This window comes from Salmo salar, chromosome ssa19 (assembly GCF_905237065.1).
Source record: "Salmo salar chromosome ssa19, Ssal_v3.1, whole genome shotgun sequence".
In the NCBI taxonomy this organism is placed as follows: domain Eukaryota; kingdom Metazoa; phylum Chordata; class Actinopteri; order Salmoniformes; family Salmonidae; genus Salmo; species Salmo salar.
Window position 1 is genome coordinate 14635142 of NC_059460.1, and position 19792 is coordinate 14654933.

At 45.7% G+C, this 19792-nt stretch overlaps 1 protein-coding gene across 5 annotated transcripts in view; it reads right to left on the reverse strand.

Annotated features, from left to right (window-relative positions):
* Positions 1-19792, reverse strand: part of plppr5b (phospholipid phosphatase related 5b) — a 116026-nt gene that overhangs the window by 2025 nt on the left and 94209 nt on the right. For all 5 annotated transcript variants that reach the window (XM_014157385.2, XM_045702120.1, XM_014157383.2 and 2 more), the window contains 2 exons: positions 12521-12697; positions 2725-2859 (listed from right to left, as the gene is read on the reverse strand). In XM_014157385.2, coding sequence (XP_014012860.1) covers positions 2725-2859; positions 12521-12697 — 312 coding nt within the window. The remainder of the gene's footprint in view (positions 1-2724; positions 2860-12520; positions 12698-19792) is intronic.

The following is a 19792-nucleotide window of genomic DNA, read 5'->3' on the forward strand; positions in this document are numbered from 1 at the left end:
CTGGTAGAGGCTTCATATGGCATTCATAAAGTCTTCATAAGCACCTTATAGAAGTTTTATGAAGGGTTCATTATGCCTTAAAAGTTGTGGTTTGTTTAAAATGGGACTGATGCAGTTATTTGTCAGTGTTGCTGGGTAAAGAGATGGTGGAAGAGTTACCCCACCACAGTCTGACTGCTGTAGTTGAACAGGCTGCTAATACGTCACATCACATTATCCATAGCGCTACTCACTAGCTAGTCACTAGAATTTGCAGATGTTATTTTCTTCCAAATAGGTTTCTTTAGCATACATCTGTGCATGCTGAGTTTGTTGTCAGATGTCTTGGGGCTATGTTTAGAACAGGTCATTTTCCTGCTGAAGGTGTCATTGGCAATGATGAAACATTGCTAGCCTTTTTTATGGCATAACAAATTGAAGATGTGGATTCAATCAACACCCATAAACAGTGTTAATGTTGACTTCTGTGTGTTAAGTCTTCAAGTACAATATCCTGCTGATTGAATATACACTACATGGCCAAAAGTATGTGGACAAAACTTCAAATTAGTGGATTCAACTATTTCAGCCACACCCGTTGCTAACAGGTGTTTAAAATTGAGCACACAGCCATGCAATCTCCATAGAGAAACATCGGCAGTAGAATGGCCCATACTTTCAACGTGGCAACGTCATAGGATTCCACCTTTCCAACAAGTCAGTTCGTCAAATTTCTGCCCTGCTAGAGCTGCCTTGGTCAACTGTAAGTGCTGTTATTGTGAAGTGGAAACATCTATGAGAACAACGGCTCCGATGGACGAATCTGGGTTTGGCGGAAGCCAGGAGAACGCAACTTGCCCGAATGAATAGTGCCAACTGTAAAGTTTTGTGGAGGAGAAATATGGGTCTGTTTTTCATGGTTCCGCCTAGGATCCTTAGTTCCAGTGCAGGGAAATCGTAACAGCATACAATAACAAAGCTACAACAATGATATTGTAGACTATTCTGTGCTTCCAACTTTGTGGCAACAGATTGTGGAAGGCACAAAGCAAGGTTCATACAGAAATGATTTGTCGAGATCGGTGTGGAAGAACTTGACTGGCCTATACAGAGCCCTGACCTCAACCCCATCAAACAACTTTGAGATTAATTGGAAAACCGACTGCGAGCCAGGCCTAATCACCCAACAATAGTGCCCGACCTCACTAACACTCTTGTGGCTGAATGGAAGCAAGTTCCCGCAGCAATGTTCCAACATCTAGTGGAAAGCCTTCCCAGAAGAGTGGAGGCTGTTATAGCAGCATTATTTTGGAATGAGATGTTAAATGAGCAGGTCTCCACATACTTTTGGCCGTGTAGTTTATATCAACAGAAACTCATCAGAAAGGAAAAGAGAAAGAAGGAAAAGAAAGCACTTCAACCAGGAGTTGCCAAATACTATGGACACTGAATAGTCAAATTCATCTTGGCCTGATTGGAATCTCCTTTGGCCCATTGGCTGCCTGTCTAACAGGCCCAGTTGGTCAGATGGTCAGGTTGTCTGTCTGTGTAGTGTCTGCGTCCCAAATGGCCAACTATTTTCTACATAGAGCACTACTTTTGAACAGACTTTTGACTAAGTAGTGCACTAGAAAGAGAATAGGGTGCCATTTGGGATGCAGCCAATGTGTTCCAGAGAGTTGGCAGGCAGGCTTGGAGCCCTCACACAAATGGGTGCATACGTTTATTGCCTTGTGTTCTGCAGGTGCTCGAAGTGCCCAAAGCGGCCTCTGATCCAGCGAAAGAACCCCAGAATGCGCTCTTTGAACGATTGAGGAGGCTCATCCTCATCGTCTGTCTCCTACAGGAGTTTAGTGGTATGGATATGCATAGAATGTTTAAGTTACACTGAGTGTACAAAACATTAGGAACACCGCTTTTTCCACGACAGACTGATCAGGTGAAAGCTATGATTCCTTATTAAATCCACTTCAATCAGTGTAGATGAAGGGGAGGAGACAGGTTAAAGAAGGATTTGTAAGCCTTGAGACAATTGAGACATGGATTGTGCATGTGTGCCATGGACAAGACTAAATATTTAAGTGCCTTTGAACGGGGTATGGTCGTCGAGTATTCTTAAAATCCACTCCACACAGCTTAATTGTCAGTAGCCTAATCAATGACATGTTTACATAAACCAGTCTGTTAATAATTCAAATGGACAGCTAGTATGACCCATATCACTGATTTCAAAATGTTATCTAATAATAACCTTGTTAAGAGTTTAATAGTATAGCAATCCTAGAGTATATTCATAGCGTACATAGGGTGAAGGGTAGTGGTACTCAACTCTTACCCTACGAGCCTGCTGGTTGTCTGTTCTACCTGATAACACCCACCCATTGTCCCAGGTCTAAATCAGTCCCTGATTAGAGAGTGAAGAAATGTAGTGGAACTGGCTTCAAGGTCCAGAGTTGAGTTTGAGGGGTGTAGGGGATAGGGTATGCCCACAGAGTGTAGGGCAGGGATGGGCAACTCCAGTCCTCGGTGGCCTGATTGGTGTCACCCTTTTTGCCCCAGCCCCAGCTAACAAACCTTACTCCAATAATCAACACATTTTCGGTTTAGAATGCAATTAGTTTAATCAGCTGTGTTTGCTAAGGATGGGGAAAAGTGTGACACCAATCAGCCCCACGAGGCCTGGAGTTGCCCATCCCTGGTGTAGGGTGTAGTAGGGAATAGTGTATAGGTCATGGGGTTGAGTACCTGCGAGGCGATGTACTTCTCCAGTGGGCTCTCCACTCTGGACATGTTCATCATGGGAGCATTAGGCATGTTGTCCTGCGGGGGGTCTTCACTGAGCAACAGCTTGCCTTTGAAGTTATGCACCACACACACCACCTAGAACACACACAGCAGGGGGAGACAGGGCACGCACGCACGCACACACACACACACACACACACACAGAGAGAGTGGAAGGGAGATACAAAAGTCTCTATCAACATAACCATTCTCACACAGACAGGAGAGGAGACCTACATATAGAATCATATAGGATTCTGCCCTCCATGATTCCTTAATGAGACGTTTCAATCTGCAATGGCTTTAAGCCAGAAGAAATTGCTGTAAAAATGTGTGTGAGCACATGCATGTGCACTCATGCCCAATATGTGTGTATGCGTGTCTGATGTGTGAGAGTTGGCCTCTTTAAGCTTGATATGCATGCCTATCCTGAAGCGAGTTAGCTCTCACAATGGATGGTGTATGACACACTCCAGTAAAGGCCAAAACCAGGCTTTAAGCATCAAAATGAGGTGATCAATCTTACAGTTGGCGTTAACAAAACAGTGTGTGTGTGTGTGTGTGTGTGTGTGTGTGTGTGTGTGTGTGTGTGTGTGTGTGTGTGTGTGTGTGTGTGTGTGTGTGTGTGTGTGTGTGTGTGTGTGTGTGTGTGTGTGCCATTCCCTCCCGTTCTCATTCTTCTATACTGGATGCGTTTCGCCCTGCGGTGATAGGGGGAGAATAGAATACATATCTGAGCCCTTTGTTGCTCTAAATTAGTTGCTTTCTTTCCTTTCTCCTCTTTCGTTTCCCCAAGCCAAGCCATTCCTTTATGCAACACACCATTCCAAAGCCTTTCAAAAGCCTAAAGCGTATTGCTCCCAATAAATGATCTAGCTCCTACTGAGCAGGAAGGTGTTGATAATTGGTACAATAAAAAGCACAAAGCAAAGAGTCGGGTAATGTATACTATTTTTTTGGGACCATTTATTCATCAATAACAATTGTTTTTCAGCATTGTTTTTGTTGGATGGCGTTGACTGTGATAGTAGTGGTATTAGAGTGATTGGAGGGATCTAATGTGTTTGGCTCGCACCAAGTTTGATCAATTAGAATCATTTAGGAAAGGTGGTACTTTATAGCATTGAACAGTGAGCACTAATATCGCTCAACAGTCTGGTAGGTTCAGCTTTAATGAAGAGGTCTTTCTTTAGAGTAAACAGCATACTCTCCTAGTGCTAGAGAGAGAGCGAGAGATAGAGAGAGAGCGAGAGATAGAAAGAGAGAGAGAGAGCGAGAGAGGCGGCGAGAAGAGGAGGAGAGGCGGTTTGATCTTATTTCTCTGGATCCCCTATCTCTTTCATCCGCTGACATGCCTTATCTGAGCGGAGCGCTGATTACTGGAACTCTCAAACGCGTCTCACAGTCACATGCATGCAGCACAGACCGTGCACAGAGAGTGTTAGAAACAACACACCTGCACATACAGTGCCTTCGAAAAGTATTCCGAACCCTGGACTTTTTCCTCAATTTCTTACGTTACAGCCTTATTCTAAAATGGATGTTTTTTAAACATCTCAACATTCTACATATAAGGTCCCACAGTTGACAGTGCATGTCAGAGCAAAAACCAAGCTATGAGGTCGAAGGAATTGTCCGTAGAGCTCTGAGACAGCATTGTGTTGAGGCACAGATCAGGGGAAGGGTACCAAAAAAAGTCTGCAGCATTGAAGGTCCCCAAGAACACAGTGGCCTCCATCGTTCTTAAATGGAAGAAGTTTGGAACCACTAAGAATCTTTCTAGAGCTGGCCGCCCGGCCAAACTGAGCAATTAGGAGAGAAGGACCTTGGTCAGGGAGGTGACCAAGAACCCGATGGTCACTCTGACAAAGAACCCGATGGTCACTCTGACAGAGCTCTAGAGTTCCTCTGTGGAGATAGGAGAACCTTCCAGAAGGACAACCATCTCTGAAGCACTCCACCAATCAGGCCTTTATGGTAGAGTGGCCAGACGGAAGCCACTCCTCAGTAAAAGGCACATGACAGCCCGCTTGGAGTTTGCCAAAAGGCACCTAAAGACTCTCAGACCATGAGAAACAAGATTCTCTTTTGTGATGAAACCAAGATTGAATTCTTTGGCCTGAATGCCATGTGTCTCGTCTGGAGGAAACCATTCCTACGGTGAAGCATGGTGGTGGCAGCAGCATCATGCTGTGGGGATGTTTTTCAGCGGCAGGGACTGGGAGGCTAGTCAGGATCGAGGCAAAGATGAACAGAGCAAAGCACAGAGAGATCCTTATATAACACCTGCTCCAGAGCACTAAGGTCTTCAGACTGGGGCAAAGGTTCACTTTCCAACAGGACAAGCATAAAAGCAAATATACTGTTCAAAAAAATAAAGGGAACACTTAATCAACACAATGTAACTCCAAGTCAATCACACTTCTGTGAAATCAAACTGTCCACTTAGGAAGCAACACTGATTGACAATACATTTCACATGCTGTTGTACAAATGGAATAGACAACAGGTGGAAATTATAGGCAATAAGCAAGACACCCCCAATAAAGGAGTGGTTCTGCAGGTGGTGACCACAGACCACTTCTCAGTTCCTATGCTTCCTGGCTGATGTTTTGGTCACTTTTGAATGCTGGCGGTGCTTTCACTCTAGTGGTAGCATGAGACTGAGTCTACAACCCACACAAGTGGCTCAGGTAGTGCAGCTCATCCAGGATGGCACATCAATGCGAGCTGTGGCAAGAAGGTTTGCTGTGTCTGTCAGCGTAGTGTCCAGAGCATGGAGGCGCTACCAGGAGACAGGCCAGTACATCAGGAGACGTGGAGGAGGCCATAGGAGGGCAACAACCCAGCAGCAGGACCGCTACCTCCGCCTTTGTGCAAGGAGGAGCAGGAGGAGCACTGCCAGAGCCCTGCAAAATGGCCTCCAGCAGGCCACAAATGTGCATGTGTCTGCTCAAACGGTCAGAAACAGACTCCATGAGGGTGGTATGAGGGCCCGACGTCCACAGGTGGGGGTTGTGCTTACAGCCCAACACCGTGCAGGACGTTTGGCATTTGCCAGAGAACACCAAGATTGGCAAATTCGCCACTGGCGCCCTGTGCTCTTCACAGATGAAAGCAGGTTCACACTGAGCACATGACAGACGTGACAGAGTCTGGAGACGCCGTGGAGAACGTTCTGCTGCCTGCAACATCCTCCAGCATGACCGGTTTGGCGGTGGGTCAGTGATGGTGTGGGGTGGCATTTCTTTGGGGGGCCGCACAGCCCTCCATGTGCTCGCCAGAGGTAGCCTGACTGCCATTAGGTACCGAGATGAGATCCCCAGACCCCTTGTGAGACCATATGCTGGTGCGGTTGGCCCTGGGTTCCTCCTAATGCAAGACAATGCTAGACCTCATGTGGCTGGAGTGTGTCAGCAGTTCCTGCAAGAGGAAGGCATTGATGCTATGGACTGGCCCGCCCGTTCCCCAGACCTGAATCCAATTGAGCACATCTGGGACATCATGTCTCGCTCCATCCACCAACGCCATGCTGCACCACAGACTGTCCAGGAGTTGGCGGATGCTTTAGTCCAGGTCTGGGAGGAGATCCCTCAGGAGACCATCCGCCACCTCATCAGGAGCATGCCCAGGTGTTGTAGGGAGGTCATACAGGCACGTGGAGGCCACACACACTACTGAGCCTCATTTTGACTTGTTTTAAGGACATTACATCAAAGTTGGATCAGCCTGTAGTGTGGTTTTCCACTTTAATTTTGAGTGTGACTCCAAATCCAGACCTCCATGGGTTGATAAATTGGATTTCCATTGATTATTTTTGTGTGATTTTGTTGTCAGCACATTCAACTATGTAAAGAAAAAAGTATTTAATAAGATTATTTCTTTCATTCAGATTTAGGATGTGTTGTTTAAGTGTTCCCTTTATTTTTTTGAGCAGTGTATAAAACGACATGTACATATAAAAGCATACGAAGAAGATCTAAACTTAAGCAGAATAACAGAGGAATGTTATGACAATGGCAGGATCTTATGGAGTTTAACTTAAAGGAATGGGAGTGATATGGGAATGGTGTGGCTGCTAATATCCACATTATGTTTCTCCTGTTCTGGGTACAGTACAGATATAGATAGTAAGGCCAATGACTGGTCCAGACATCTGGGATCCCTAGGGAGATGTGTTCACACTTCAACCCCAGCCTCATGGGCCTCCATTGGACTACCGAGCCAGAAACAGACCCATGGCCCAGTCACCTCCAGAGTGGACCAGGAGAACTAGGTGAAGGGAAGATTGCGACAAATGTTCAGTGACAGCAGAAGTACAAACACACAACCACTGTCATTACTGTTCACTGTAAAATCCTTTGTGAGTGTTTGTGCATAAGCGTGCACATGCCTACACGCGTGTCTATATCTCAATTGTGCCTCTGCAATCCTTTATCATCCTCGCCACATTTCAATCTGCGTTAAGCCAACTCCTATTTGAAATCATTGCTCCACTTCACTCCATGCTTGGCTTCCCTCTCTGGCCATGATGGATCGCCAGTGCCCAGTGGGGGAACGTTACTATGTGAAAGGGAAAGTCCATTTCTATGTGGAGCAACAGTACAGAGGAACTGCAGTGCAGCACAATGGGCTTTGCAGGGGTTCCAGCTCCAGTGGATCAGGGGAAAGGCTCTTAGACTCCATAGGAGGGCCCTTGGCGAGGAGGGACAGGTGGGAGAGGACCAGAGGAATTAAGTGGGGCAACTGCCAGTTTGCAGGGTTGGTCAAATCAAATGAAATGTTATTGGTCGCATACACATATTTAGCAGATGTTATTGTGGGTGAAGCAAAATGCTTGTGTTTGTAGCTCCAACAGGGCAGTAATATCTAACAATACACAACAATACACACAAATCTAAAAGTAAAAGAATGAGAAATATAGAAATATTAGGACGAGCAATGTCGGAGTATGGAGTATATATATATATATATATATATATATATATATATATATATGTGCTCGCCAGAGGTAGCCTGACTGCCATTAGGTACCGAGATGAGATCTCCTTAGACGATAACCAATGGAAACCTTAGAAGTAGAAGGATATACATACAGTACGAGTCAAAAGTTTCCGTTCACCTACTCGGCGTCTCACAAAAATCTCACATTTTGACTCATCAGACCAAAGGGCAGATTTCCACCAGTCTAATGTCCATTGCTCGTGTTTCAAGCAAGTCTCTTCTTATTATTGGTGTCCTTTAATATCTTCTGTATACCACCCCTCCCTTGTCACAACACAACTGACTGGCTCAAAGGCATTAAGAAAGAAAGAAATTCCACAAATTAACTTTTAACTGTTTAACTGTTAATTGAAATGGATTCCAGGTGACTACCTCATGAAGCTTTTTTATTTATTTGTATTTTATTTCACCTTTATTTAACCAGGTAGGCAAGTTGAGAACAAGTTCTCATTTACAACTGCGACCTGGCCAAGATAAAGCAAAGCAGTTCGACACATAACAACACAGAGTTACACATGGAGTAAAACAAACATACAGTCAATAATACAGTAGAAAAATAAGTCTATATACAATGTGAGCCAATGAGGTGAGATAAGGGAGGTAAAGGCAATAAACAGGCCATGGTGGCGAAGTAAATACAATATAGCAATTAAAACAATGGAATGGTAGATTTGACAGTAGATGAGTGTGCAAAGTAGAAATACTGGGGCGCAAAGGCGCAAAATAAATAAATAAATAAATAAATAAATACAGTAGGGGAAGAGGTAGTTGTTTGGACTATTTATAGATGGGCTATGTACAGGTGCAGTGATCTGTGAGCTGCTCTAACAGCTGGTGCTTAAAGCTAGTGGGGGAGATAAGTGTTTCCAGTTTCAGAGATTTTTGTAGTTCATTCCAGTCATTGGCAGCAGAGAACTGGAAGGAGAGGCGGCCAAAGGAGGAATTGGCTTTGGGGTTGACAAGTGAGATATACCTGCTGGAACGCGTGCTACGGGTGGGTGCAGCTATGGTGACCAGCGAGCAGAGATAAGGCGGGACTTTACCTAGCAGGGTCTTGTAGATGACCTGGAGCCAGTGGGTTTGGCGACGAGTTTGAAGCGAGGGTCAGCCAACGAGAGCGTACAGGTTGCAGTGGTGGGTAGTATATGGGGCTTTGGTGACAAAACGGATGGCACTGTGATAGACTGCATCCAATTTGTTGAGTAGGGTGTTGGAGGCTATTTTGTAAATGAGATCGCCAAAGTCGAGGATTGGTAAGATGGTCAGTTTTACGAGGGTATGTTTGGCAGCATGAGTGAAGGATGCTTTGTTGCGAAATAGGAAGCCAATTCTAGATTTAACTTTGGATTGGAGATGTTTTATGTGAGTCTGGAAGGAGAGTTTACAGTCTAACCAGACACCTAGCTATTGTCCACATATTCTAAGTCAGAACCGTCCAGAGTAGTGATGCTGGACGGGCGGGCAGGTGCATGTAGCGATCGGTTGAAGAGCATGCATTTAGTTTTACTATTTAAGAGCAGTTGGAGGCCACGGAAGGAGAGTTGTATGGCATTGAAGCTCGTCTGGAGGGTTGTTAACACAGTGTCCAAAGAAGGGCCAGAAGTATACAAAATGGTGTCGTCTGCATAGAGGTGGATCAGAGACTCACCAGCAGCAAGAGCGACATCATTGATATATACAGAGAAGAGAGTCGGCCCAAGAATTGAACCCTGTGGCACCCCCATAGAGACTGCCAGAGGCCCGGACAACAGGCCCTCAGATTTGACACACTGAACTCTGTCGGAGAAGTAGCTGGTGAACCAGTGGAGGCAATCATTTGAGAAACCAAGGCTGTTGAGTCTGTCGATGAGGATGTGGTGATTGACAGAGTCAAAAGCCTTGGCCAGGTCAATGAATACGGCTGCACAGTACTGTTTCTTATCGGTGCGGTTAAGATATTGTTTAGGACCTTGAGCGTGGCTGAGGTGCACCCATGACCAGCTCTGAAACCGGATTGCAGAGCAGAGAAGGTACGGTGGGATTCAAAATGGTCGGTGATCTGTTTGTTAACTTGGCTTTCAAAGACCTTAGAAAGGCAGGGTAGGATAGATATAGGTCTGTAGCAGTTTGGGTCAAGAGTGTCCCCCCCTTTGAAGAGGGGGATGACCGCAGCTGCTTTCCAATCTTTTGGAATCTCAGTCGACATGAAAGAGAGGTTGAACAGGCTAGTAATAGGGGTTGCAACAATTTTGGCAGATCATTTTAGAAAGAAAGGGTCCAGATTGTCTAGCCCGGCTGATTTGTGGGGGTCCAGAAATGGGGAAGGCTTGGGTGAGTTGCTGTGGGGGGTGCAATGCTGTTGACCGGGGTAGGGGTGGCCAGGTGGAAAGCATGGCCAGCTGTAGAAAAATGCTTATTGAAATTCTTAATTATAGTGGATTTATCGGTGGTGACAGAGTTTCCTATCCTCAGTGCAGTGGGCAGCTGGGAGGAGGTGCTCTTATTCTCCATGGACTTTACAATGTCCCAGAACTTTTTTGAGTTTGTGTTGCAGGAAGCAAATTTCTGCTTGAAAAAGCTAGCCTTGGCTTTTCTAACTGCCTGTGTATATTGGCTTCTAACTTCCCTAAAAAGTTGCATTTCTCGGGGGCTGTTCAATGCCAATGCAGAACGGCACAGGAGGTTTTTGTGTTGGTTAAGGGTAGTCAGGTCTGGAGAGAACCAAGGGCTATATCTGTTCCTGGTTCTAAATTTCTTGAATGGGGCATGCTTATTTAAGATGGTGAGGAAGGCATTTAAAAAAAATAACAACCAGGCATCCTCTACTGACAGGATGAGGTCGATATCCTTCCAGGATACCCGGGCCAGGTCGATTAGAAAGGCCTGCTCGCTGAAGTGTTTCAGGGAGCGTTTGATAGTGATGAGTGGAGGTCGTTTGACCGCTGACCCATTACGGATGCAGGCAATGAGGCAGTGATCGCTGAGATCTTGGTTGAAAACAGCAGAGGTGTATTTAGAGGGCAAGTTGGTTAGGATGATATCTATGAGGGTGCCCGTGTTTACGGCATTGGGGTTGTACCTGGTAGGTTCATTGATAATTTGTGTGCGATTGAGGGCATCAAGCTTAGATTGTAGGATGGCCGGGGTGTTCAGTATGTCACAGTTTTGGTCACCTAGCAGCACGAGCTCTGAAGATAGATGGGGGGGCAATCAGTTCACATATGGTATCCAGAGCACAGCTGGGGGCAGAGGGTGGTCTATAGCAGGCGACAATGGTGAGAGACTTGTTTTTAGAGAGGTGGATTTTTAAAAGTAGAAGTTCAAATTGTTTGGGTGCAGACCTGGATAGTAGGACAGAAATATGCAGGCTATCTCTGCAGTAGATTGCAACACCGCCCGCTTTGGCTGTTCTATCTTGTCTGAAAATGTTGTAGTTAGGGATGGAGATTTCAGAGTTATTGGTGGTCTTCCTAAGCCAGGATTCAGACACGGCTAAGACATCCGGGTTGGCAGAGTGTGCTAAAGCAGTGAATAAAACAAACTTAGGGAGGAGGCTTCGAATGTTAACATGCATGAAACCAAGGCTTTTACGATTACAGAAGTCATCACAAGAGAGCGCCTGGGGAATAGGAGTGGAGCTAGACACTGCAGGGCCTGGATTCACCTCTACATTGCCAGAGGAACAGAGGAGGAGTAGGATAAGGGTACGGCTAAAAGCCATGAGAATTGGACGTCTAGGACGTCTGGAACAGAGAGTAAAAGGAGCAGGTTTCTGGGGGCGATAAAATAGATTCAAGGTATAGTGTACAGACAAAGGTATGGTAGGATGTGAATACAGTGGAGGTAAACCTAGGCATTGAGTGATGATGAAAGAGATATTGTCTCTAGAAACATAATTGAAACCAGGTGATGTCATCGCATGTGTGGGTGGTGGAACTGAAGGGTTGGATAAGATATAATGAGCAGGGCTAGAGGCTCTACAGTGAAATAAGTCAATAAACACTAACCAGAACAGCAATGGACAAGGCATATTGACATTAAGGAGAGGCATGCTTAGCCGAGTGATCATAAGGGTCCAGTGAGTAGTGAGGTTAGTTGGGGTCACGGCGATTTGTACAGTTAGCCGAGCCATGGGTAGCAAGCTAGCAGAAGATGGAGGTCTGTTTTTAGCCACCCCGTGCGTTTCCGTCGATAGATTAGTGGGTTCTGTGTGGTAGAAGGGACCAATCCAATTGCCAAAATAGTTATAGTTATAGTGGCCCAAGAAGATTGTTCGATAGACCTGTTCAAGATAGCAGCCGATATGCTCAAGACAGCTATCGATTAGCGGGCCGCAGTTAGCAGATGGGCGTTCAGGTTACGTCGCGATGGAGGGGCCAGTTGAATAACTCCCTCGGGCAAGCTGGTTGAGAGAATGCCAATAGTGGGCAAAGCTGTCATCGAGGCAAAGGGTGGATATTTTGAAGAATCTCAAATATAAAATATATTTTAATTTATTTAACACTTTTTTGGTTACTACATGATTCCATATGTGTTATTGCATAGTGTTGATGTCTTCACTATTATTCTGGTATACCATGGTATAAAGTAGTGCACTAGATAGGGAATAGGGTACCATGTGGGACACAACCATACTGATGCTGATCCAGGTTCTACAACCCAGTGGTATGGTGTCGAATTTACTTCTAGTCCCAAGAAGTTGGTGTTGATGCTGTCCTAATATGCACACCAGACATTGTGACAATTTTGATGCTGCTGCAGGACAGGTTCTTACCAGGAAGGTAGCGATGGCCACTCCTATGACGAAGCCAGCGATGACATCAGACCAGTGGTTCCGATACTCAGCCACTCTGTTGAGTCCTGTGAGGAAGGCCAGACACATCAGACCCAGGGACAGCACAGGCTTGGCTAGCCGCGTCCCTTTGGCTTTCACCGTGCACGTGATGTAACTCTGGTGAGAGGGAAGAAGATGGGAATGGTTCAATGAACTTCACTGTTATTCCCTCACATTTTATAGACAACTAGATGCTTTCTACTAGGGAAAAAAGACATCAATAAACATAAAATGTACATATATTTATATTTCTTTACAAAGAAGTAGACATCCTCCCACCCTCACCTGCTGCACATAGCGAAATCAGTGCTTAATCTTCTTTGTACTCAGAAGTAACGGCATTGGTGTCATATCTCAAACAGAGCGAATGGGACCGCATACAACATATAGGAACCATAGATATCTTGAGAATGTCAATACTATATTAATTCAGCAACAACAGAGTGCATCAATGCATGCTACAGTATATATGTGTCCTCAGTGTGAATAGGGCTGTATAGAGCTGGGTCTCTATTCAAGTAAATGGTCTCTCATCTAAAGTACAGTATATCCGAGGTGGGTATAGGGCTGTTGGTGAATGTGTTGTTTCTAACTAACTGTCACCTCTTTGCCCCCCTGCTCTACCTGAGAGGGAAAGACAGATAGACACAGATTGAGAGAGCGTAGTGTAGCGGTGGAAAAAGAGAGAGACAGACAGAAAGAAAGAAAAAGAGGGTGGGGGATGTGGGAGTGACAGACAGACAGACAGACAGACAGACAGACAGACAGACAGACAGACAGACAGACAGACAGACAGACAGACAGACAGACAGACAGACAGACAGACAGACAGACAGACAGACAGACAGACAGACAGACAGACAGACAGACAGACAGACAGACAGACAGACAGACAGAGAGTGAGATACACAGAGTACACAGCTGCCCCTGTCTCAGTGCTAAATTAGGAAGCCTGTGAGTCAAGCAGAGAGAAAGTGCCCAGAGCGGTGCCTCCCTAACCCAGCTGGGACACAGATGATAGAGGGGGACTAAACAGGCCCTGTCACTCCTCTTAATTGTTTTAATCATTCTGATATGACATGGCGTGGTGACAGTGGGTCTCAGAATTGTCGAAAGTAACTTAAAAGTGACTGCAACATTAATTTAAAGATGTTGAAAATTAACTTAAAAGGCAATTGAATGGCCCTTAAAACGCAACTAAACGAACGGAGAGAAAACAAATGCCCATTGTCGTTACATGGCTGGAGAAGTAGAGAGGAAACATGATTAAGAGTTTTGTTTTCCCTTGTTGTAGTCCTCTGAAGTGAAGCCACATGCTTTATAACGAATCCCTCATGTCAGAGCGGCAGATGAGTAATTGTATTTTTCATTAGTGCAAACTCTACGCTCTGAGGGCACATTACACATTGTTATCTCTCTCTCTCTCTATGGACTCAAAGGTTGCATGCACCCTGACCCATTTTCATTCCTTCTCTTCTCTGGGGGATAGAAAGAGATACACAACATTAGATGTTTTTCTCTATCTCGCTCTGCGTTAGTTTATGACATCTGTACATGACATGAGTTGACGTCAAGTAAAAGAAAATGATGCACTGTTCCAAAGGCAGAAAATGCACTATGAAAGTTTGCCATTTTAAATCAGAGCTTTTGTATTGATTTCCGCTGGGTTAATGATAGCAGTGATATAGCATGATGATCATTGTCATGGTTGATGAACCACTGTTTTACGAGACAGTCGTTCCTTCCTGCGGGATAACAAACTATGATGAATACCATCACCACCTCCTTCACCATATCTCCCCATGCAGAAAGAACCTGATTAAAAACAGTTAAACCCAATGATAAGCTCTTCTGTGTGTAAAATGAAATCCCAGTAAATCCCCAAAAAAGGCGATAGTGGTTCAGTCTTACTGCTGATTGACCTTAACATTTGGAATGGTCCGGACCATTATGTGGTGATTCACTATATCCCCAGAGCTTTCATTAAAACAGTGACTGTACTGTGGTCAGGGTAGTGGTGGTGTGTGTGTGAAGGGAAACTTTCTCCCACTCAGGTCAAGGGCATGGCTCACAGTCCTTCCCAGTGGCCATGGGTTGTAAGTTGTTAAAAACTTATACATTTCACACATGACCACACTCTTACTATGTCCCTCCAAAAATGTCCTCCGAGGCAGTAATCCAATCTACCCAATGGGTGAGGTCAACTTGATTTCAACCATCTAATAGCCTTACAGAATGCTTTACACAGGGGTTGAAGCTCCGACCTACATTTTCAATTTAATATCACATATTAAGTGACATTTGTACTGTCACTAATCAAGGCTTGTCAGTTAAATGGGATTGTGACACTATAAATATATTCTGAAGAGATGAAGAAGAGTGACAATGTCCTTTAGTGACAACCTTTCAAAGATCAATCTCTCCCACAGAGTTAGCATGCTGTCATACTCTACTGACTGACTGGATATACTGTCAAACCCATCCTGTATAGAGGTCTTAAGGTTTTAAAACCACAATCTTGCACATAAAGTGTAAGTCAAATTACTTAATTCATTATATTTGGTTGTGCATACCATCAAAGAGTGGACTGCCATTGAATGTCTTTGGACTGCCTTTCAATGGGAACATACCATTCTCAGCCATAAGAAACTAGGTAAGCCTATAATACAGTACAGTATACAATGATCACATTGTCTCATTCAGAATATCCCATACAACAGATTCTAGATGATGTCCACAAGCCAAGCATTTGATCCTGCATTGTTCCACAGTCTTTTCTAATCTCTGCCTCTTATAAAGAAACTGTCTGAGAAATGTGTGACTGTGAAGACAGAACTCTGCAGGGGAGTGTAAGAGTGGAATAACTAGTCAGACATTCCACTATAAATCAACTTGGACATTTACTGCTAAGCTTTTAGATAACACTAAAAGTGTTGTTTATATAGCTCTGTAGGCATGGTTTTTGGTCTCATGAGTAGAAGGTAACTGCCCCTCATCACTGTCAAACGCTCCCTAAAACACTTCTGCGAGCAGGCCTTTCCAATCGACCTGGCTCGGGTATCCTGGAAGGATATTGACCTCATCCCGTCAGTCGAGGATGCCTGGTCATTCTTTAAAAGTAATTTCCTCACCATCTTAGATCAGCATGCCCCGTTCAAAAAATGCAGAACTAAGAACAGATATATATCCCTTGGTTCACTCCAGACCTGACTGCCCTTGACCAGCACAAAAACATCCTGTGGCGGACTGCAATAGCATCAAAAAGTCCCCGTGATATGCAACTGTTCAGGGAAGTCAGGAACCAATACACGCAGTCAGTCAGGAAAGCAAAGGCTAGATTTTTCAAGCAGAAATTTGCATCCTGTAGCTCTAACTCCAAAAAGTTTTGGGACACTGTAAAGTCCATGGAGAACAAGAGCACCTCCTCCCAGCTGCCCACTGCACTGAGGCTAGGTAACACGGTCACCACCGATAAATCCATGATAATCGAAAATTTCAATAAGCATTTCTCAGCGGCTGGCCATGCCTTCCTCCTGGCTACTCCAACCCCGGCCAACAGCTCCGCCCCACCCCCCGCAGCTACTCGCCCAAGCCTTCCCAGCTTCTCCTTCACCCAAATCCAGATAGCAGATGTTCTGAAAGAGCTGCAAAACCTGGACCCGTACAAATCAGCTGGGCTAGACAATCTGGACCCTCTCTTTCTAAAACTATCCGCCGCCATTGTTGCAACACCTATTACCAGCCTGTTCAACCTCTCTTTTGTATCGTCCGAGATCCCTAAAGATCGGAAAGCTTCCGCGGTCATCCCCCCCTCAAAGGGGGTGACACCCTAGACCCAAACTGTTACAGACCTATTTCCATCCTGCCCTGCCTATCTAAAGTCTTCGAAAGCCAAGTTAATAAACAGATCACTGACCATTTCGAATCCCACCGTACCTTCTCCGCTATGCAATCCAGTTTCCGAGCTGGTCACGGGTGCACCTCAGCCACGCTCAAGGTACTAAACAATATCATAACCGCCATCAATAAAAGACAGTACTGTGCAGACGTCTTCATCAACCTGGCCAAGGCTTTCGACTCTGTCAATGACCGTATTCCTATCGGCAGACTCAATAGCCTTGGTTTTTCTAATGACTGCCTCGCCTAGTTCACCAACTACTTTGCAGACAGAGTTCAGATTCCCTGATCCACCTCTACGCAGATGACACCATTCTGTATACTTCTGGCCCTTCCTTGGACACTGTGCTAACAAACCTCCAAACGAGCCTCAATGCCATACAACACTCCAACTGCTCTTAAACACTAGTAAAACCAAATGCATGCTTTTCAACCGTTTGCTGCCCGCACCTGCCCGCCCGGCTAGCATCACCACCCTGGACGGTTCCGACCTAGAATATGTGGACAACTATAAATACCTAGGTGTCTGGTTAGACTGTAAACTCTCCTTCCAGACTCATATTAAACATCTCCAATCCAAAATCAAATCTAGAATCGGATTTCTATTTTGCAACAAAGCCTCCTTCACTCACGCCGCCAAACTTACCCTAGTAAAACTGAATATCCTACCCATCCTCGACTTCGGCGATGTCATCTACAAAATAGCTTCCATTACTCTACTCAGCAAACTGGATGCAGTCTATCACAGTGCCATCCGTTTTGTTACCAAATCACCTTATACCACCCACCACTGCGACCTGGATGCTCTAGTCGGCTGGCCTTCGTTACATATTTGTCGCCAGACCCACTGGCTCCAGGTCATCTATAAGTCTATGCTAGGTAAAGCTCCGCCTTATCTCAGTTCACTGGTCACGATAACAACACCCACCCGTAGCACACAGTCCAGCAGGTATATCTCACTGATCATCCCCAAAGCCAACACCTCACTTGGCCGCCTTTCCTTCCAGTTCTCTGCTGCCAGTGACAGTACCCCCCCGGGCTCCCGACCGCAAACCTGAACCTATAGTGGAGGGTCCGGGTGGGCATCTGTACTTGGCGGTGGCTCTGGTTCGGGGCGTAGCACCCCCACCGCCTGCTGATCCCCCCGCTTCTGTGTGTCCGGAGGAACCAGACCATGGATCATCGCCGGAGGCTTTGGACCGCCAACCGCCGCTGAAGACTCCGGGCTGCGGACCGCCGCTGAAGGCTCCGGGCTGCGGACCGCCGCTGAAGGCTCCGGGCTGCGGACCGTCGCTGGAGGCTCCGGACTGGGGAGCGTCGCTGGAGGCTCCGGACTGGGAAACTTGCTGGAGGCTCCAAACTGAGGAGCGTCGCTGGAGGCTCTGGACTGAGGACTGTCGCGGGAGGCGCCGGACTGAGGAGCGTCGCCGGAGGCTCCGGACTGAGGAGCGTCGCCGGAGGCTCCGGACTGGGGCTCGTCATTATCGGTTCCGGACTAGTGACCGCTGCTGCTGGCTCCATGCCATGGATCATCTCTACAGGTTCCGCGCCATGGATCATCACAGGAGGCTTCATACCATGGATGATCTCTACAGGTGCCGGTCCATGGATTATTCCTACAGGCTTCATGCCAGGATTTATCCCTACAGGCTCCGGACCATGGATTACCTCTCGAGGCTTCGTGCCATGGAACATCCCTACAGGCTCCGGGCCATGGATCATCACTAGAGGCCTTGTGCCATGGATCATATCTATAGGCTTCGGACCATCGCTTATCACTGGAGGCTTAGATCGTGGAGCTGAAACAGGTCTCACCGGACTAGGAAGACGCACTGAGGACCGAGTGCTCAAAGCAGGCACCGGCCGTACTGGGCTATGGAGGCGAACTGGAGGGAGAGTGCGAGGAGCAGGCACAGGACGTACTGGATTATGGAGGCGCACTGGAGGGAGAACGCGTGAGGCAGGCACATGCTCACCACAATAAGCACGGGGAGTTGGCTCAGGTCTCAGTCCTCATTTTTTGGGGGGCTGCCTCTCTTTCTTCCCCGGTAGGCTCCGATACCTCTCTATTACTTGGCCCCAAGTCTAGTTTCTCCTTTCCGTCCACTCCTTGTGTGACCAGGTGTCCATTTCTGCCTGGGCACGCCGCTTTATGCAATCATGGTGGGTAGTTTTGTAACATGGGTCGTATAAAGGGGACCAAGGCGCGGCGTGTAGAGTGCTCATCATTTTCTTTAATAATGACACTAAACAGAAAACAACAAAAACGACAGCCAACAGTTCCGTCAGGGAATACCTACAAAACGGAAAACAACTACCCACAAAACCCCACAGAAAAACCCCAACTTAAATATGATCTCCAATTAAAGACAACGCAAACCAGCTGCCTCTAATTGGAGATCATCCCAAAACTCTAACATAGAACTAGAAAAACAAGAACAAAACATATAAACAAAAAACATAGAATGCCCACCCCTATCACACCCTGACCTAACTAAACAGAGAAAAAACAACTCTCTTAGGTCAGAGCGTGACAAATATAGATACTTTTGTACCTGTTTCCTCCAGCATCTTCACAAGGTCCTTTGCTGTTGTTCTGGGATTGATTTGTACTTTTTGCACCAAAGTATGTTCATCTCTAGGAGACAGAATGCTTCTCCTTCCTGAGAGGTATGACGGCTGCGTGGTGTTTATACGTGCGTACTATTCCTTCCAGTTCTCTGTTTAGTTAGAATACCCACCCCTATCACACCCTGACCTATGTTTTTTGTTTCTATGTTTTGTTCTTGTTTTTCTAGTTCTATGTTAGAGTTTTGGGATGATCTCCAATTAGAGGCAGCTGGTTTGCGTTGTCTCTAATTGGAGATCATATTTAAGTTGGTGTTTTTCCTACCAAATACTAATTGAGTGTATGTAAACTTCTGACCCACTGGGAATGTGATGAAAGAAATAAAAGCTGAAATAAATCATTCTCGCTACTATTATTCTAACATTTCACAATCTTAAAATAAAGTGGTGATTCTAACTTTTTACTAGGATTAAAGGAATTGTGAAAAACTGAGTTTAAATGTATTTGGTTAAGGTGTATGTAAACTTCCGACTTCAACTGTACCTTTAGGCAACTAGTCAGACACTGGAACCAGTAAAAGGGATATTTGCTACGTGGGATATACAGTGCCTTCAGAAAGTATTCACACCGCTTGACTTTTTCCACATTTGTGAACGACCTGCTCGATTCGGTGTTATGTAGCAAAATTTGAAATTGTGTTTTTTACATTGGATAAAAGTAGAGACTTAGAGCTAGAAAATGGTATA